This window comes from Temnothorax longispinosus, chromosome 3, assembly GCF_030848805.1.
Source record: "Temnothorax longispinosus isolate EJ_2023e chromosome 3, Tlon_JGU_v1, whole genome shotgun sequence".
In the NCBI taxonomy this organism is placed as follows: Eukaryota; Metazoa; Arthropoda; class Insecta; order Hymenoptera; family Formicidae; genus Temnothorax; species Temnothorax longispinosus.
In genome coordinates this window covers 21108723-21130063 of record NC_092360.1, presented here as the reverse complement: position 1 = coordinate 21130063, position 21341 = coordinate 21108723, and the positions used below count along the sequence as shown (strand labels likewise).

Sequence of the window (21341 nt, the reverse complement as noted above, 5' to 3'; positions counted from 1 at the left end):
TAAATTAAACATTTATTATATTTTTTGATTAATGTAGAATGTTACAGCGTTTTAATTAAAAAAGTATTGAGAAATTACCTTATTATTCTCTTCCTAACTGTTTAGGTTTCGAGAATAGAGAAATTGTGTGATTTTATAAGTTTAGTGTAAAGAATAAGATTAAGCGAAATATATACATATATGCTAATTTAAAGCAAGAATCAGAACGATAGAGGATGAGAATGATAAATTGTAATTGCACGATATTTATGGATGATAAGTACCTCCGTTGCAATGTTTGGAACTGGTTATATACGCCGCGTGCTTTGAACTTTTGATTTAAATTTAATTTGTCTATTATTTTGAGATTAATAACGTGGAATAATATGAATCATTGGATCGAAATATTCGCGCAACTAACGGGAAGGTGTGTTATATTTAAATGGAGGAAATGAAGGAAATAGAGTATTTACGTTTATTTAAATATTTCGTTGAAAGCTAGATTGACTGCATGGCATGCATTAATTGTTATCTATGTAGTAGACCGCTATACCCGCTGTGTTGTCATTTGTATCGTAGCGAGCCTTGAACGAGCAAAAATAATGGCCACTTTGTGCATGTTCGCACTACCACTCGAAATGCGACAAGTCTTTTACTAAATATCGGTTTATTAATTAGCCTACGCGATTAACGATTCATAAACTTATTTGTACCACGGTGATTTATCGAAACGGATTATTCGCACGGTTTATTTATTTGAATCGAATTTCGATAGAAAATAAAAATTACGAATTACTGTTACATTACGATATTTATTAGCAATAATTATTGGAATTGTTTCGAGTGTATTCTGCTATGTGCGTTTTGAATTTTTTACCGAGTTAAGTGTAATTTGCTTTGCATTTTCTCAGAGTACGAAGCAACAAACAAATTGTCACGTAATTTATGATACGGAAAGCCATAATATATTGAATGTTTGATAATAATTTGGAACGCGTGAAGAATAAAATATATTCGGCGTGAATCTATTTTGTACATTGAATATTTCGAGACGGATGACATCAAAACCGACTGGCTCGGCTTTGGTATTGTTTTGATAGCAGCATGTTATGATGTAGGCACACAAGGCCATCGCGCATCGCGTTGTCATTCACACAGTAAAACTCAAGAGAGCAGTCAACGGCACAAATCGCTCTGTTTATCATCGTATTACCCATTAAAACGTGATTGCGAAAGGTACTCAAAGACTTCAAACATGGTAATTCTCTTAATGAATAATTAATGCGCGATTAATTAACTTTCGCAAATTGCGATTGCAAATATATAAAAAGATACCAAACCAGATTATTTCTTACAATTAGTTATTATTTATCCGCGTGTTTAATTAACTACCGCAATGAACGATTGTAAATGTAATGGTTATTTATCGAAGCAAGTATAATTTTATGCGTGGTTTCAGTCTATATTTTATTTTATATGCTAATTTACGAGATTTACATTTGTCGAGCGGATCATAAATGTTTGGTCTTTTCTTTCGTGTTATACTTCTGTCTCAATGTGCAACAATAAAGAGCGCATTGCATGTGATTAAAATCCTTTGAGTGCGGAGGGCAACGCTGAACACTCTGTATGGCCGGAACTCAGCCGCGGTATAGTAAGTGCTGTAACTGGAACTTTTTCTCGCGTCGGTATTGAGTGATCACGCAACGCATAACCAGGAAGTATGATTTTGATCTTTCGATTACGCCAATTTACTAATATATATGTTATAAGTGCGTAGGTATATGCGCCCGTAGGCACCCGTAGCAAATGTCTTTGTTGAGCGCCTGTACGCGCCCGTTTTGCGATATTATGTAATATAATAATAAATAATGAATTATTAATTAATAAAGATCTGCGAATCAGCGTGCGTTCGCGCGAGTCAGCGAGAAGAGGTAGTCCAGCGCATGTATGGCGAGGCATTGGGAGAAGCACTGCGTAAATAACAACGGCTATACATGGGCAACATTCGTGCATAACCGTTGTTGCTTGCGTTGTTGGTTTATAAAGCGCTCCTCCCCTAATGCTTTGCCACGCGCGTAGCAACGTAAACGCTGAGCTGTCTCTTCTCGCCGAATCGCGCGAACGCATCACGCTGATTCGCAGATTTTTGTTAATTAATAACTCATTATTTGTTATTATCATTTCAATAATTAATGAAAAATTAATTAATAATGGTCTGCAAGTAAGCGTGCACCCGCGCGATTCAGTGACAAGAGACAGTTCAGCGTTATCTATTATTCTTCCTAGATGCACATACCACATTCCTCCCAATGCCTCGCTGCGCGCGTAGCAAACGTAATCGTCGCGTGACGCTGGGCTATCTCTTCTCACCGATTCGCACTGACGCGTACTAATTCGCGGATTTTTATTAATTACATTTTTATTAATTATTAAACTTGCGCAAAATAGTAAAAGACTTTTCTCTGTTCAGTTTAATACACTCTATTTGCTTATGAGAAGCGGCACGGTGATTACCAAACCAAACATCCTGTATGCACAATATGCATACACATATACAAATGTGTGTATTAAATTAAAGAGAGTAGAAAGATAGATAAACATATGATACTTTATAAAGATTTATTAATAGATATTTTATAAAGCTTAATTCAGTTTAGAATGAGATATAGACTAGGACAGATTAGTACAAATATATGTATAATCTCGGATTTGATATAATCTCTAAGTTATTGAACATTTTATACCTATAGAAATTATAAGCGCAAGTACCTAAGATTTTCAGGAAATGAAATTAAGAACATGATGATATAACATTAATAATTTTATTAAGTGTTTTATTGTCTACTTTTTATATCAAGTAGATTATAATAGGTTTAATTTTGGAGTTTATTATTTAACTAATTAGTAAAAAACAAGATAAAAAGAAATAAATGGAATAAAATTACGACTAACAAAATGCCAACATTTTTTAGAATATATAATTTTAACTCATATTTTTTTATGGTGTTCATATATCAGATGTGGTAAAAAGAGGAACAAGTTTACGTACTTTCTCTCTTTGAAATAAATATACATTATCTCAGTTGGAAAAAATTGTTAATTTAGTTGTATTACTGTATTTTTGTTTTCCCAAATATTTTTTAACGGTGTTCGAGGATCTGAAATTGGTTTCTCCTTCTGTGTTTCCGAGATTAAAAATTATATAAACTCGAACAAAAAGCGTTATTCAGAGGTTTTTTTTGACATGTGTTTCACAAACGTACATAAAAGATGTTCAGAATATTATCTTTCTGTTAAAAATTAACATATTTCAACTAATTTATTTAATAAAAAATACTAATGATTATATTATTATCTTTATTTTCATAATGAACAAGCCAGATCTATTCCAATATATTTTATAGCCTATCTATCCGTGTTTATTGGTAACTTAATTGCGTTTTCTCCAAAAATATAGGTTTGAATATTCAATAAAAATCAATTTATTTTACGTACAAAAAACACTAACCGTCATCCTCCTATTTGATAATGCGCGCGACGATATATTGATCGTAATCTTTTTTTCAATTTTAATTTCGATCTTTTGCGTACGTTATTACGTTCACATGACTGAAAATATTCTGCCAGTTGCTGATAACAGTTAAGATCAAGATTCTTATCGGCCTCGAGGAAAGTATTTTCGTTTGAGTCGAAGGAACTTGGAGTCCAATAACCGCGATCGTACCCGATAACAGGATCTACATGTATCCGAATCGAAAAAAATAATCCCCACAATGGCAGAACTGTACAATATGTTCGTGCATGCAACGTAAAACAAGCGCGTATATCTCGCCAGATCGCGTGCAAGTGCCATTATTTTATTATTGAGCTACCTTATCCCCTCGATCTTCTTGCGTACCGTAGAAACCGGATACGGCCGTTGTACGTTGCGCCGTCCATTAAACCGGCGCTCGTCGCGTCTCCCCGCATGCATGAAAATTACATACCGGCTCCCTGACACTCTCCATTTTCCACTCTCGTGCGATAACAATCGGAATTTAATAAATTTAGCTAATTAGCCGCGAAGAATTTTAGATTGCGACCATAATTTTCTCGAGCTACAAAGGATCTGCTTGAGCGTATTTTGGGAACTTTCGAGCATAAACTTCTTAATCGCCTTGATGGTGTTATGTACGCAATGCCGAATTATTTTAGATTAATATCGCATATTACGCTGTCAACAATAATAATTCATTCTTTATGATGAGCAAGTTACTGACCATTTCTTTTATCTCTTGTATCTTTTATGTCTTACTCAGGATATTTTGCATGTATAATTTTATTACATTGTATAAGTTAATGATACTTTTTTTTATTTGACAAATATTTGTGTCAATATTTCAAGAGCTACACACACATTTTGATTTTTTATAAATAGGCGTGCATATTGATTGACATAAATTCTGATTACATTTTATTAATTTATATTCTAAATGCAACGCGCGAATACGGTTATCCATGCAAATTATTTTAATTAGAAACGCGAATTAGCATAATATAAAAAAAAGTAAAACAAAAGTACTTTAATTTCTGGATTATTTATTTTATTTTTAGATTAACAAGCTCTGATTTCTGTAATAACTTTTTTAATTGTATTAAGCTCTTGTTTGCCGCCACTATTTGCGTTGTTGATAATATACAACTAGAGAAGCTTTTTTTCGATTTACTACCGTCATTCGGAAAATGTCTATATCTTTCTTTGACTTACGAGTAGATAGCGTCCCGAGTTGAAGAAGAAAACGGACAAGAATGTTTGCACAACGCGGCCCTTTGTCTTGCGCCGTTTCCGGAACGTTTGTTCGCGAGACGTTACGAGTGTTTACTCCCGCGCGACGAGTGTCTTCCTCGTGAGAGGGTCGGGAGAATCGTTTGAAAACAATCTCGACTAATATTTTGCGAGCGTCGAGAGGGCCGGTATTACGAAAATTCACTCCGGCGATGCATCGGATTCCGCTCTTTGTACCCTTAAATAGTCGTCACTCGTGTTGTTCCAGCAAACAGCGGGCTCGTGCGCGCGGCGGAAACCGCAAACTTCTATATACGCGGAGAATAAGCTGCTTCCGTTTGTACAGGTGTCGCAGGGGCGAAAATGGTGCGGTTGTCGCACCGAAATTGCCACGTGTCCTCCGCGCAACGCCGCTTTCCTTCCTGCGGTTACCAGTACCCGCCGGAAAATCATTTATTGGTGCCCGGGCGCAAACTAACGGACGCAAACTTCCTCTCGGCCGACAAACAATTTGCGACCCTTTCCCAAATGTCGTTTCTAAGGCACCAGCTTTTAACATGTCACATTTTAAACGGGATCTATATATTTTTTCGCGCTGCAATAACGTTACAGCGTTGCAGTAACTAAATAATAATGAAAAAAAGTCACGTTATCCGTGGGATTACTTTAGAGTTTCCTAACTCGCCTGTAAATGAAATTAAGCGAACTTTAAACCGGAGGAACTTTAGAGCCGAAAGAAAAGAAAGGTGACTTCTCTTTTGTATCGCTTTCCGGCTATATCTCCTTTGTGAGGGGAAAACTTGACGATCCGCAGAATAAAGGAGAAAAATCAGGAATCCGAAAATGAAACGGATTCGGAGGTGAAACGATCTCGTTTTACCCTTGACGCTTTCTTCACGCCACTAGATAATTAAATCGAGATTGCGCTTGTCTCGTATAGCGATCGCGATTAGGATGAGCTTTCACGGTGCGCAAGCTCTGATCTAGGCTAGGATGAAGCCAGATGAAGAGATAAACACTTCTGATGGTAACGAAAGTAACACGTCGCTCTACGGTTTCATCAACCTCCACGGTTGCCTAGGCGAAGTCGGACGCGGTATAATGGACCGCGGTAATATCGAGCATACAACGAGAGGCACGGCCATTGTGTTCGTATACCTTGGTGACGTTGCATGTAACGTGCATTAACTACCTACGAAATTTACACAATGTTAAAGGTAAACTCGGCATTGCGTGAATCGTGCACCAATGCTTTAAACGTAAACTACTGGCATCATCGAGGCACCACTGTGCTACAAGCTCTACGCTTTGTATATTTTAATTAGGTTAACTAAACTAACTAAATCTAATCTTTAAACAAACATTAATTGCTTTACTTTAGTTTAACATAATTACTTTATTAATGTTTGAAATCATGACTTCTTCACATTTACAAGTACTATATATAAGTATGTATAACGCGTTACTAATTTTATGAAATTTAAAAATTGTAATTAGATAATTATATTATACAAAAAAATAAATAAAGTATTTTATTTATAATCTAGAATATCGCGGGAGAAATATCATTGTTCATTAAATTCCCGTATGAGTATGGACTATTAATGATTCAATCGAATACAATAAAAGTGCAGTATTGCACAAAGAAAGAGAAGGGCAATTTTACAGATTTATCTGGTTTTTTTAAAGATTTTTGTCGAGGAAATAGAGTTGAATGAGTCAATTCTAACGTCGAAGAAAGATTTTCGAAGAATTTTCAACGTAAAGTCAACATCCAACTTGATTGCTTTAGATGAGTATCCTCGAATCGCGATTCGTTTATGTGCTCGGTTTTTCGTCGTTTCTGTTGAATGAGTTGCAACGATAAATAGTAATCAAATATTTAAATTACTACGTAATATATGTATATATATGCGTGGAAGAACGCTCTACAATATAATCGAAGAGAAATTAATAATTTTCGCACACAGTTCATACATGTTAATTTATGTATAATTACCGTAAATTGAATTTTAGAGTTATACAGGCCAAATATTATATAAATGAAATTTTGACTGTACATGACAATTTAACAAAAAGAAACTGGAGCACATATTTCAAATGCGCAATAATAAATTGTCGGTACAATTAACAACAATTACATTCTGCTATGTTTAGCGTGCAAATATTAGCTCATAATTATTTCGCATTATTAGCTTTTTAGTTTAATGATGGATTTCTGATTAAAATCTTTATTTGTTGCGATTGCACAAGTTAAACGAAACTCAAACTCAATCATTTATAATCAAAACGTGTCGATTTTTATTAAATATCGCCTAGTAATATATAGATACAAATTTGCAGTCGATGAATTATGATTTCTGTTATCATATCACATCGTCTCAAGTCTCATTATTTACCAATTAGTGTAGGTCTCAGAACAAAATCATCCGAGATCGATAGAGATATTACCTTCCCCTTGAATTGCGTTCTTTGATTAAATACTTTGTCGACCGCGGCGTCTCGACCGAGCGAAGCAAACTTCTAATTGAAATTGGATACCGTATATTTCGGTCGAAAATGGAAACTATTTTGTTGTGTGTGTTGTGCGTGTGGGCGGTGTATTGGTCTCGCGTAGACTGTAACACGTATATATGTATAAGCGAGTGCTTATTAGTGTTTACCAAGACGCCATTTCCTATCGGCCCAAGGCGTTTCATTACGGATAAACGTGCGTGTTCGATCCATCTTGAGGGAAAACCGTAAGTGCATGTGAAATATATGTAGAATCTGATACGTACATGTAACAAAAAAAAATAACGAAATGTTATACGACAGCTTAGATACAAATATGTATTAATTACAAGTCATGCCTAAATACCTAAATTACATATAACAACATGTACAGTAATAAATCCTTGCTTATTATTATTCATTAGATTGAATCTTGTTTCTCGAGTATATATTTTCTATTCTATTTATATATTTCTCTCGGAGTACAAAATTCTTCGCAAGCTGCAATAAGGAGTACCGAAATGACTAAAATTAAAAATCAACCTAACAGGAGTTTTAAATATAATAAATCACAGTGTTTCGGCAGTACGGCTTTTATTTAAACAAAATTTGTAGCCTAATCGAAGTGTCGACGACACCGGTGTGTCCTCAAAGAAATCTCAGCCTTTATAAACACATAATTAAAGTCAATTGTAATTGTTACTCTTGTGAGACCTTGCGATCTTGCGGATTCTTCTTCAGGAACTTAAAAACTGTACGTATATGCGAACATTTTTAACTGCCTCTTATTTTCAACGCGTGAACGAAAAGTCCAACACCAAAATGTCGAGACTATAATAATTAGTTATAGGCATTTATAAAGTTAAGATCACCTAAAACTTGCTTGGGATCGTCAAGCGCCGGATGTCAAGTATACTTAATCTTAAAATTCTATCAAGCCAGAGAATCTGATATAACATCTCAAGATCATATTTAAGACGATTTTAATAGCGTTTTTGATTGGCTGGGTTGAATCGAAAACGTTATAAATATATCTAATAATAATAAATTTCATATAACATTATATGTATGTGTTGCGCCCTAAATTTCTCTAATATCAATAATTTGAAATTAAAAGCTCGATCGACCGTATCTATAATTTTTTTTTTTACGAAAATTTGTTTTTACAAAAAGGTCGAAGATTTATATTATTAATTTACTATTTTTACAAAAAGCATCTGAATAATTTATCTTATCCGAGATTCGGCTTTTCCCTCCTTTTTGCTCGTTCCGAAACCAATCAAACGTGTATCATATGCGGCAGAGAAAGGAGATCGAAGAGAGAAGCAGAGGAGAAGGCGCTTTGAGTCGAATAAATTCGCGGGCGGGAGTGGCCAACCTGCTCCGCGTAAAGTATGATGGTAGTATGTAGTATGGTAGCCGAGAGCGCGATACGCACTACGCACTACGCACTACCAGCACTACGCAAAAGGTAAGTACGCCGTACGCCACCGCTGGTTATGTTCGCGACGTTTGCCAAATTAAATGTTCCATGAACGACAAATTGCGCGTCTGAGAGGCCGGATGAGAAGGCGTCGCCCGGGCCAGGCCCCGCTTCGACACGTACGGCGTACTGCGAATTCGGCGCAGAGCTGCCTTCGAGTAAGCATCGACCGGAACACGTCCGTGCGTCGCACGCCGCGCGCGCGATGAGGTTAACCTCACTCACGTCACGTGGTTGCGCATACATTTGCATAATCGAGATTTCTTTATTCATAATGAATTCGCACGTCCGCGCTATTCCGCACTGACCGATTCTACGGACGTTTTTACATGTGAAAAAAGGCATCGAGGCGCGAAAGTGCGACACAGAGTGTCCTGGCTGAGATATCCAATGTATATTCCGCTAAAAATTGCTTTTGACATCGGGTATCTTTTCCAGTGAAGATATATATATATGTATCTGCGTCTCCGTTGTGTTTTTATAAAAACAATTTCATGTATAAGTTTTGTTTTTTGTAACTAAATTTCCTGTATTTTCTTATCCTTTCTCTTTTTCTGTTTGACACTAAATTACATGTCTTTCATTTCAATCATAAATAATCTTGAAGTTTCTTTTCTGTAGCTGAGAGATAATTTTCTGTATTTTCTATCCTTTCTATTTTTCTGTGTGTCCGCCACTAAATTATATGTATATATATTCATTTTGATCATAATCATATAAGTAGTCTTTAGGTTTGTTTTTCATAGCTGAATTTTCTGTATTTTTTTTTGTCTGATGTTAAATTATATGTGTCTTTATTATTTCAATCACAAGTAATCTTTAGCTCTTTTATTGATGCATGGGCTGTACTAGAACTTTCCTTCTCACTTTTTCTAAACTTCAAACATACCCATTTTATTTTAACCCTAGACAGACTCACTGGGGTAATACGTTACCCCACGCGAAATTCAAATTCGCATCATTTCAGCCAAATTTTTGGTTCTTTGTTTTATTTTTCGAAATTTTTTTACTGTTTTTTTTTACTACCGCAAATTGATGACTACTATCGTCTTCCCTATTAAACAACAAACAAAATTATCTATTATAAAGTTTTCTAAGAACATTCTGGAAATATTATACACGCGGTACAAGTTTGGGGTAACGTATTACCCCAGTGAGTCATTCACGTATGAGAAAAATAAGTGAGTCTGTCTAGGGTTAAGTATACAGAGAGTGTACTGAGAGATTTTAAGTACAGAGAGTGTACATTCAAGTAAAACAAACAGACCTTTTATTGTACATTAGCGCAGAATAGTACAGGCGACTAAATTACTTTAATTGATGATAATTTTGTGAGGTACAATTGATAACGATGGTCTTTTCTTTTAGGTTGAATTCTTATCATTATCAGTTCTCACAGACTCGGTGGCTTTGTTAGAGATCGAACGAGATATAGATCGGCATTTGGTTATACATCCTTTTGTATAATTTTCTGATGTAAAAGCCCGATGTAAGTAATCCTGTTTTGTAAAAGAATGTAAAAGCATTGAAGATTGTTCTTATATTTATTACTAAATGCAGTTTTATAATTTTCGACTTCAGATAAATTTAAGGTTATATGATATCCCACTCTGTATCTGTCTTATACAAAATAAATAAAATTTGGAATTGGATGAGCATATCATTAGTATTATATATGGGATATATAGCCCCCTTGGCATCTATAGTTTGCTATAAAGTTTCATTGCATGGTTTTTGTCTTTGTAATATTTATATGTATAAGATATATAAAAATTATATTAAGGGCAACATTTATACATTATAGAATTTCTTATTTTTTGTTTTTTTTTAGATCGAGCTACACTAATAACATATATTGAATGGACAATAATATAATCAGGATCTATATATATATTAAAAATGACCATGATATTTAATTTTCTGAATAGAATCTTAGGATGGGCGGATGAAGGTTCTAAGAAACGGAAAGCTTCCGAGGACCGCAACTTTGAAGGAGAATATATAACACCCAAGAAATTTAAATCCAATTGTAACATGGCACATACAAGGGAGCCGCGTTATTTAACCGTTGATGATAGCGACGTTGACGATATCACGTTTCTCGGTGAGCAGAAATGCAGCATGTCAAACTGTACTAGAATAGACAAAGAAATAGTTCCTACTTCAAACTATAAGATTGACAAGGATGTCATGGCATATGTGCCGTCCAATAAAATAATTCCAATTGAACCCAGTACCAGTGGTGCAGTGAGACGTGCTCCTGCGTCAAAGTTGCCTATTAAGGTTGCCGCGACTAATTTGTTGCGCGACGAGCTGGCCGCGAAAGCTGTCATAATGCAAGATTTCATCCCGCAAGTTAATAAGAAGGACGACGAGCGTATTAAACAACGGAACCGAGAGGCCGAAGAACTGAAGAAGATGACATGCGTCCTGTCGAAGCACAACAGATACGTGCGAAATGCAGCCCTGGAAGAACAGCTGGCGCGTTCTATGAAATTCTGCATGACCGTTCTAGAAGACCGGGAAGAGCCAAAGGAACAGTGAGATTGACAAGGAGGTCATGGCATATCTGCAGTCCAATAAAATAATTCCAATTGATAAACCCAGTATCAGTAGTGCAGTGAGACGTGCTCCTGCGTCAAAATTGCCTATTAAGGTTGCCGCGACTACATTCAAACATTTAGATATAAGTAAACGTTGAAAATTTGTTCAAAAAAAAAAACATTCTTTTATCTAGCATATAATCCTTTAAGGTACAATTGAATATCTCATTTTTATTTCCGAGACAATGCGCAGAGATCCGATGAATAATACCAGTTTTGCGAATATACCTACAGTTTCAGCACGGGCCTGTAACAATGTGTTCTTCCGTTCGAAAGAACCAGCAATTTGTTGATATAATCGAAACAATTATTTCTCTGCTACCGCTGCTGTCGAAGAACAAAAGCGCCGACGGCTTGGTACGGTCCGCGATCTAAAGTTAATTTCGTAGGGAACCCCTTAACTATGCAGTTCCACGGCAGTGGGACAATTTAGGGACGGAAATCGTCGATTACCACGGAAGGATTAGTGGGTACGTCCCCAGGCCAAATTTCCCCTACGCGCGTTTCGCTATATCTTACCGCAGAATCCGCGCAATATGGCCGTAGGTGGATTTCGGAAATTTATTGTCGCCGGCAAAGCGGATTTATCTATAACTCTGATTACATTCGCGGTTTATGGCGATCCGTACGGCTTCATGTGTGTCACAATTGCATTACCAATATTGTTTATACAAATAAATTTACTCACACACAGAGACGTTTAATTATTTAAAAAATATTCCATAACTTGGTTCTAAAATATTATCACTAATAAAATCATTGGACTTTTTCATGTTACGATGTAAGTATAGGTATCATAACTCTCTTACGATTTTTATTATATAATAAAATTGTGAAAAATTTATTTTTTCATTATTTGAAAATTTTATTACGATACGATATAGCATCTGTACATGTTCATTTGTGGTTTTTTGGGTTACTCGCTCTACGTCGCTTCGTGTCGGTTGCCAATAAAAGCGCAGCTTTCGCGAGTAATACCTCAAATTGCATTGTGCTTTCGTAATCGATAACATTACCCTGGCTATAGCTTATACAAACGCGACCGAAGCTATTTTCAGACGAAATACGAAAGGTGCGCCGCTTGATCGCCTTTATCCGCAGAAAATCTATTTGGGACGAGCCAGCTTTCGAATATTTCAAGTGAGGAGCCATTATCGAGGAGAGTTGCGTGTCACTGGCCGGAATGATGAATGCGCGTTAAATCTGTCAATATAGAATCTCACGTCATTCAGCAAAAAAAGTCGATTATATCGAAAGAGCTTTTCTCCGACAATAAGTATAATGGTACAGATGGCGGAACGATTACGCAGGTTTTTTTTTCCCAACGTGGAGTATATGTATAGCTCTCGTGTCAGTTGGCATTTCAATATGATCCCATCCGGTGACTTTCGTTCTCGCCACTTGTTGCCCAATTCCATTAAAAAAAAAAAAAAAAATCGTATCTTCGTTCACGCGGGATCATGCCGCAAAAGAAATACAGTAAAAATACAGTTCCGATTGTTCCAGCAAGTGCGCATCCTGGAATAACATCCATTTTAGAACGCCGCAAAAATATTTTTACGCACCTGATCCGCTTTTCGGCTCTACATGTATCTATATTGACAGTACTACAATGGCGTAACGATGGGCTGGAACGTGCCATTTACTTTCGTTGACATCCGAGCTGTCATCCAACAGTTTTCGTTACCCGGATTAATTGCTCGCTATTCGATTCACCGTGAATTTTCAACAAATATATATATATTTCGTTTTGCGTCCTGCGTCCTAAAGTCCAAAATAATTAGTGCGGTACAACGAACTTCACGTGAAAAGAAGCGGATACATTGCAGCAATCTCCACGGTTATTACAATATTTAGGATTATGATACTTGAATGTGACCGTATTTACGTGGCGCTGATTAGTGATTATTGAAATTATAATTATAATGCATATTTTTCGCATATATTACCGTAGATTGCTATGCACATTTAGATTTTAGTCACAGAAGTGTTAATGTAAATGCATGGAGGACTGACAGTTTAAAACGTATAATTAATTTTACTTTACAAGCATGCTAATAAAAGATAACAATAATATTATATCGCGTGTATAAAAAAAAACATACGTGATAAATATTTGTAAGCAATAGTGTAGGTACCTACATTATGTGTAGGTAAGAAAATACTTTGATACGTAGCTTATTCCATAAAGTAATCGTTCAAGAAACAAAAAGAGAGATCTTTCGATACCGAGTCTAATTAACCTCACCCGATATTTATCTCATTCATTGTTATCGTGCGTTATTCATATCATTCGAAATATTTCGTATTACTGCGGACACGTTGACTTACACGGTATTCTGAATTAATTCATGCTTTTGACATTAATCTCTGATAAATAGCTCGTTATTTTAGACGGGCATCATTATCACGAATGATTGATGCGTTTATATATCGAATTCTATTTCAAAAATGAAAAATGACAGGCCGATGATTTAATATGTATATATGAGCGCTTAAATAAAAAATATTTTATTATTTATCAAACCGAAATGCGCGTTGCACGTGCAAACTATAAATACATTTGAGAGTGTATAAATGATTTATTATCAATAAAAAAAATCGGATTTGTTAAAAACACACATATAAAAAAAAAGCGATACTTCTTCTGTGATGGCATTGCACAACGTCCGTTATGGATAAAATCAAAAACATTTTCTGTCGCTTGACGAACGCGTACGGTGAACATGTAAATCGTGTGTAACAAAGCGCGCTCGTATTTTCGTTGCGATATCGATGGAAAACATGTATGCGAATAGATATCTTTCGGTTCGATCGCTCTGTGCATGCTTCTTTTTTTTATATCACCCTTAGCGTACGGGTCCTCTTCCGGAGTCGTTTTCCCTTTACTCTACCTTTCGACAGCGCGCGTTGGGAAAACGTTGGGAGACTTCGTACCATGATTTATTAATGGCCGTGGAATGACAAGGCGCTCCTTCGACCTCCGTAGAGGATTCATCTTTTCTCGGCGCGCTGCTTGGAAAACCGATAACGAAGCATCATTTACTGTCTCACTGGGGAAAGAATAATTACTAAATATTACAGCCACTTAGAATGTGAGAACAGCAAACACACTGTAAATTACGGCCATTATTATTATTATATTTCCCGTTTTATACGCAAGCGGCAATGTGTCAAGCTTATTTTTGTTAAAGCTACCTGGTAAATGGATTCGATGTCTTTACAAATTTATTTGAACACGAATTGCGAAAAGAGGAAAAAAAGGTGAGAGAAAGAGAGAGAGAGACAAAGTTAAATTCATGCAATAGTATAGAATATAAAATTTCCTCTTAGTAATACCCCGTAATGCATGCCATGCAATTTACATTACTTTTTCCTCTTTATTTCTGTAATTACTACGATAGTCGATATATTTTACGATATTTTCAATACGATAAAGCGGTAAAGTTTCTAGAAAAATTGAACGATCGTTCTTCCAATAATACCGTTTCACGCAATATGCAGTTGAGAATGTTATGATCGTGGTTTCTCTCGTGTTTCAATCAGTCTTCGGTAGACTGAGATTCATCTTAGATACAGCTCCCGTAAAAGTCGATAGTTTAGAATCAGGCGCTTCGACTCACGACGGTTTGCTGAGCTGGTGCTCCGATCTGGGACTCCGGTAGTTCGCAGTGGCCATGACTCAGCACAGGGTGTCGTCCCTTTAGCTGTCGTATTTCTGTTCCGAGTTTACACAGCGCGCGACCGCCGCCATCATAGGTTACTCGAGCGTTTTAGAATCCACCGCGATCGAATTTCCTTCACGAAAAATCCACTTTCACGGATTATGGCGGTATATTCACCTCCAAAAAATGATACTGTCGCGTGATCTCCGTTTTGAGTTCGTTGTTGATAAAGGGCTGGAAATTGATCTCCGGTTTAGAACACGCTGCACGTTTTTATACCATAAAATATATTTTTTCAAAAATTGTTAAAAAATATTGGTGGAAACACATCGAGATTTATTTTCTGCTCCAAGAACTGTATTCATGAATCTTCAAATAATCGTTCCCTTGAAAAATACTACGCGCAGATTTGCGTATTTTTACAATATTTTTATTATTTAGAGAAAAGTTTTGAAGGGCAGGAAATTCTATATTAAAACATTGGATTCAACGATGAAAATGGGAGGAAAACGCAGTAATAAATTTTAGAAACATTTTAATAATCTATCGAAACTCGCTGGCTTTGTGAAAAACAGTTGTGAAAGTTGTTGAATAATTGAAGAGTTAAAATACTGACAGAAAATTAATATTATTATATAAAATTGTATTAAAGAAACTTATATAAAATTTTCTTGGAGGAAACTAACACATACAATGCTGTTAACATAATAAGGGTAAGCTCGATCTTTTCTGTATCGAACTTTATCAACATTTACGACACACGCTTGTGTGACAAACATCCCGTCGAAGGTGGTCCTCCCGTACTTGGAGCCGCCCTTCTAACGTATCTCACAGAACTTAGAGGGTCCATTGTGTTCTCTGTTGCCTTTGTTGAGCGAACGATCTTACAAAGAGCCCTCTTCCTCACATTGTTGCTCGATGCCCGTGGAAAATGAAAGTTTAATGCAGGCCAACACGTCGTCTCGCGTATAGCGATACTCTTTGATATAGACAAATCTTTATAAATTCGTGTGTATTATAAAACTCGCAAAAAGTTACATGAATATCTATTGTATTTTACTGCAGTCTCATTGCAACATGAGTATGGCGAAAGGGATCTTAATTACGATACATAGGTGTAAACTGAGAGTACTGTAAAAAACACACATTCCAGCCAACTGTTACCAATTTCGCGACACGCGGCGGAAACGCGTTACGATCGGTGATAGCAGTCTCCCTCGAGAACTTCGCAGTTTTCTTCAATTATCTCAAACTTCCATGAGATCGTGTACCGTCTTAATGCACCATTATCGCGCCCGCTCATTTGATTATCTATGGCCTCAGATCTTTTAACAGCTTCGCGACGGCTAAGCTAATTGCTGTCAAGACCATGATACACTTTCTGACAAAATGTCAATTTACTTCTCGATTCTTCACTCAATTGCGACGCGACTCGAGCTAATCCCTAGGCAGTTTGTGCGAACTTGAATCGTCACATTTTGTGAATTACGGAGGAAAACGTACGCTCACCCTCACCCTCCTCCTCCTCCTCCTCCCGCCCTACTCCACTTTTTAGCCAACGGAAAATTTTTATGACGCGCTTGACCTGTACCTTTAGATAAACCACTTTACTCGTCAGGTTCGCGAACGTGATACGAATATCTAACTTTTACACACGACGCAACTCATGTTAGCAATCAAAGGTACTAAAAACGTACACTAAAAATATACGATCGTCTAAATTCTATGATATTTGTCAGTCATATCATTAGTTCATTAAACATGTATATTTTAAGTTTTTTTCTTATCAATACAACTTTGCTAATTTATTTACTGAAATGTTCTTGTTTGCTCTGCTTGTAATGAAATAATAAAAGAATATAATGATATTTAAATATTATAAGCATTCTAAAATGTACTTGTATATCTGTATATGAATAAAGGCAAAGTTTGTACTACTTTTGAAAAGCTTTAGAAGCCTATTGTGTTATATAGCATGTAGTGTGTGCGGTCCAGTAAATCAATATGTACACACCTAGTGCAGAGGTAGAAGCTGTAGCAAAATATTTGATAAAATATTTGCGCATATATGCGATTAACTAATAAATAAATGTGACATTTAGGACAATTCTTTGCGATCGTTATATTCTAACCATCATTTATTTATTCGATTGTTCCTCGCGATATTCAGAAACGGCATTTTCCATACGAGAACCACGATTAGCTGTTGATTTATCGAATCCACGTATTGCCGAGGAGATCCTATAAACGCTCGAAGTACGATCGCGTTCGCGTTACGAATCATCCATGCAAAGAGATGAATTTTCAAATTGTATTTGATGGATGTTTCACATGTGAATTTGAATTTTCGATTCAATTCACGTCAAATTTGAAATGTTATGAGCACGTATATTTGATGTGTAATTCTTTCAATCAATTTCAATACTTATTATTCGCATAAAAATTGCTTAAATGCAATAGAATGAATGCAGGATTATATTTACAATAAGATGAAACTCAAATTATTTTACGAGTAATATATTTATATAATTATTATAACATATTATTTTATATAATTTGTATTAAAATGCAAGAAAACTAAATTACTAATTACAACTTTTATTTAAAATTAAGACACTAGAAGATCTGTTTTCAAATATGATAGGTAAATATGTCGTAAATGAACATTTGTGTATAATTAAAACAATTATGCCACTTATATTTTCAAAAGTGTCTGTAATATATGTACCTGTATGATTGACGTCTGCAAAAGCTGACTATTCTCTAGCATCGCTTAACACTAGGGGATCCTACTCTGGGAAAAATTTTTACCGATTTGGACCCACAGTTATAAGCACTGTAACATTTTGGTTAGTGCCCCTTAAGTGAAAATTATCTTTGCGTAATTGAATATCGACAGAACTAATTGAGAGAATTGACTGGTATAATTTAAAAATCTTTGAAATAAATAGAATAGCTAATTACGATTTTTAGTTACGCGGTGTTATTTCTAGTCCAAATACGTAAAATTAGGGTTACGATATTCAAATAATTTGGTATTATTTACTATAATCGTGGGCCCCAAATTTTTTCAGAGTATAGTGGCGCAGTAGGTAAGGAAAACAAGAATTTCAATTTTTTGTATTACCCACGAACATTTCTGTCCTCATATAGCGATTCATCACGGGGGGTACCAGAAAGTAGAGAATAGCGATTTCATAGTTCCATATTTCTATAGATTTTCGTTTACAGGACGCCTCTATTTTGCATATCCTTTTCCCTCACGTCGTAATCGCATATCTATATATGAAGGGCTTTTTCTGTTCCATCCTAAATAGATTTTCCGCAGATCCTCTATGAAAGTTTGATATAGGAATATCAAATTTCTTAGCGTCTACCTCTGCGTCTATGATTCCATAAATCGCGGTGTCTCGCGTAGAAAAGAATAGATATTTCGAAAATTGCGTTCCAATTGTCTTAAATCCCTGTCAATTTTTCTTCATATCGTGCTGTTTGCCCGAATTATTTTTATCCGTTTCGGTATCTTCGCGCTATTCAACTTTCTTTTAATGATAGCGCTCTTTCGAAATTTATAGAACATTTGCCAGAATATTATGGGCTTTCGCGCCCCGTAATATTCATGCGACGAACGAAAGAGTTTATAAAAACCGAACATAGAAATTTTATTGCACGAAAGTGTGATGAGTTTTTTTTTGTTTGCCTCCCGCGTCTTCGCCCGCAGAAAATACGATCATCGTGAATGGTACGTTTTTTTTTATCGCTCGCATCCGGAGATGCGTTTCCGTGACACTGCGGAACTCGTAAAAGGGACACGCGCACGTCCAAACGCGTCAGGAGAGTCTTTTTTATCGTTTCCGTGCAGCGTATACGCTGCAAATTGCGATTGCGTTGCCAGGAAACATAAGTGCCGATCGTGAAGATGTATTTTTATTATGCCTGCGAATTTTACGCCGACGAGGTGAACGCGGATACGTTCTTTGTGACATTCTTCAAGCGCCACGCACATACCGTTTATTATATCGTAAATAGATTATCTTCCATTTTAATTCAATGTTTCTGGCAACCCTTATATAACTGTCCCATTTCTCTGCGCGAACGCGCAATCGGCAGGGAAATACGATGAGATAACGGTTAGGGGAAGGACGGGGAGGGGGACGAGAGTGGAGAGAAGTCAAGGAGCAGGTTTGTAATTCATATTAGAGTCTCAGAGGACAAAGCAATCAAGTCGCCCAGAGCGAGCGCGGTTGTGGCGCAGACTCGCCTGGACTTCCGCGTCGAATTAAACTTACAGATCCGCCAGGCACACAAAGAGAGAAGAGCAGACACGGAGAGACCGGCGCGGCGCGGCGCGGCGGATAGGAGAGGAAAGGGGAAGTTGTCGGATCAAATGAAAGGAAAATATTGTATTTTTTATGAGAAGGAGGGGGAAAGGGGAGGGGGGAGGAGGTCGTTCGGGAGACAGGTTCGGGGAAAACTCGTGCGAGGGAACGAGGTCGATGGACCTCGTCAGGAGAGCGAAGGAGAGAAGACGGAGAATAAAGTAGTTGCTGAAAAGAAGATCAAAGTTGGAATGTGTCGGCGGTTTGCAAAAAGAAAGAGGGGGGGGGAGGAGGCTTTCCAAGTGCTTTATTACACGGTGACAGGCTTTCAACAACGCCCAAGAAATCCGCGTTGGCAATCAGGGCTTTAATGAAAATGTAAAACGAGCGTACATCCGGTCATCTGGATTTTGTGATCTCGTCCAGAGAACTCGTGGATATATAAGATATATATATATATAGTGCTTTTGAGATAATATTTTTCTGCCTGAAACGATATCGCGTGTCTTATGCAGTCCGAGTTGCGGGCAATTAAACTCTTATCCCGTCGTGGAAAATAAGCACCGACGAAAAACAAAATCCATGCAAGTTTCGAAATTGCCGAACGCCAACGCGAAGCGGGATTTATGTGTGTAATAAAATTTCGCCTCAGACTTTTTCGTATATGTGCAAGAATTTCTGGAGAAATTTCGGTGGAAGGTTAAAAGCGAATGAACGTGGGTCATAAAGAATATACGAGATATATCATATATATTTCGTAAAATAAAAGAAGGGGTTTCTTAAAATCCAGTCCATCAATGGACTAATATGAAAGTTTTAATGAATATGTAATATCTGCTGAATGTCGCGATACATAAAAATAAACTGAATAATTAAATTAATGTAAAAAAAAACGCATTTTACAAGGAAAAAATTATTATAGGTATTTTCTAACCGCGCGTGCGTATGCTATGTATAATCGTACGCTATAAAATGGAATCTTGGTTTCCATAAAGGAAAAAAAAGGGAACTAATGACGGTCGATTAATCATAGTCTTTCCGTATATACCGTTACTGAACGTAATGTTTACGTGTGTAAATATTTATGATGGATATTTGCGTAGGCGACTTAACAACAGTGAGGTAGATATATACGCGATACACATCTCGACGCACGGACGGGCCCCTTAATGAAGATGTAATCGCGATGGTTATTAGATAGGCTCGCGTGCGCTTTGTTATTAGATCGAAGTTCGGCAGACCGCGAGGAGTTAACTAGATTCTGATGAACCTGTATAGCGCGAATTCGATAGGTACCTAACGTATACGTTCCCCTTACCAGGCACGCTGCCCGGGACTGTACGACATGTACTGAATCCCGGTGCACGAAGCACGAAAATCTCCTGGCCTGGCGTGAAAATGATTTCCATCACGCACCCAGGGCATACGCCGCGCGCCCGTTTTAATTCAACGCGAAGCGCATGCAACGACGGTAATTGACGACCATCGTGCATGAAGACGTTGCGCAACGCGAGAAACGGATTCGGAACGGCGTAATTTGAGTATATATCGCATCGGCGTTATTACCGCGTTTCAACTTCTGCATGGATTTAAAGACTTGTGTAAGCATTTCCGGCGACATTGTTGCTTTAACACTAGAACTGCCAAGAGGGTCAAAATTACCCGTTTGACATTTTTTAATAATTTATTACTCATTTTTAAAATAACTTAATTTTTGACATTTTTCCTGACTTTTATTGAAATTACACAGATAGTTAATTCTATTTATTTGTTTTCCCTTTTTCTCCTTTCTATTCCAAGATTTCTAAGTAGAAATAAATGGTAGATTGATCTCTCCGGTAGTTCTAGTGAATCTAGTGTTAACGATGAATAACATTTATCGATAGCGCGCCTCGTCATTTGCATTACGGGATGTAACGCGCAGCGTGGGATTGTTATTCGAGATTTATGACAGACATTAGACCGCCGAGATAATCCGAATTACGTAAAGTGCAGTCCGGCTGATGGTCGTCTCTAACTGCTCCACGTCAG

At 36.7% G+C, this 21341-nt stretch overlaps 2 protein-coding genes across 2 annotated transcripts in view; both read left to right on the top strand.

Annotated features, from left to right (window-relative positions):
- Positions 1-21341, top strand: part of LOC139810478 (uncharacterized) — a 352879-nt gene that overhangs the window by 235432 nt on the left and 96106 nt on the right. The gene's annotated exons all lie outside the window — the stretch shown is intronic.
- LOC139810476 (uncharacterized) lies at positions 8621-13937 on the top strand. Its single transcript, XM_071774068.1, has 3 exons — positions 8621-8711; positions 10092-10212; positions 10555-13937. The coding sequence occupies exon 3, from the start codon at positions 10623-10625 to the stop codon at positions 11265-11267; it is 645 nt and encodes a 214-aa protein (XP_071630169.1). The 5' UTR covers positions 8621-8711; positions 10092-10212; positions 10555-10622; the 3' UTR covers positions 11268-13937.

Coding starts and splice junctions, on each gene's coding strand:
- LOC139810476 (XM_071774068.1), top strand. CDS start 10,623: ATGACCATGATATTTAATTTTCTGAATAGAATCTTAGGATGGGCGGAT.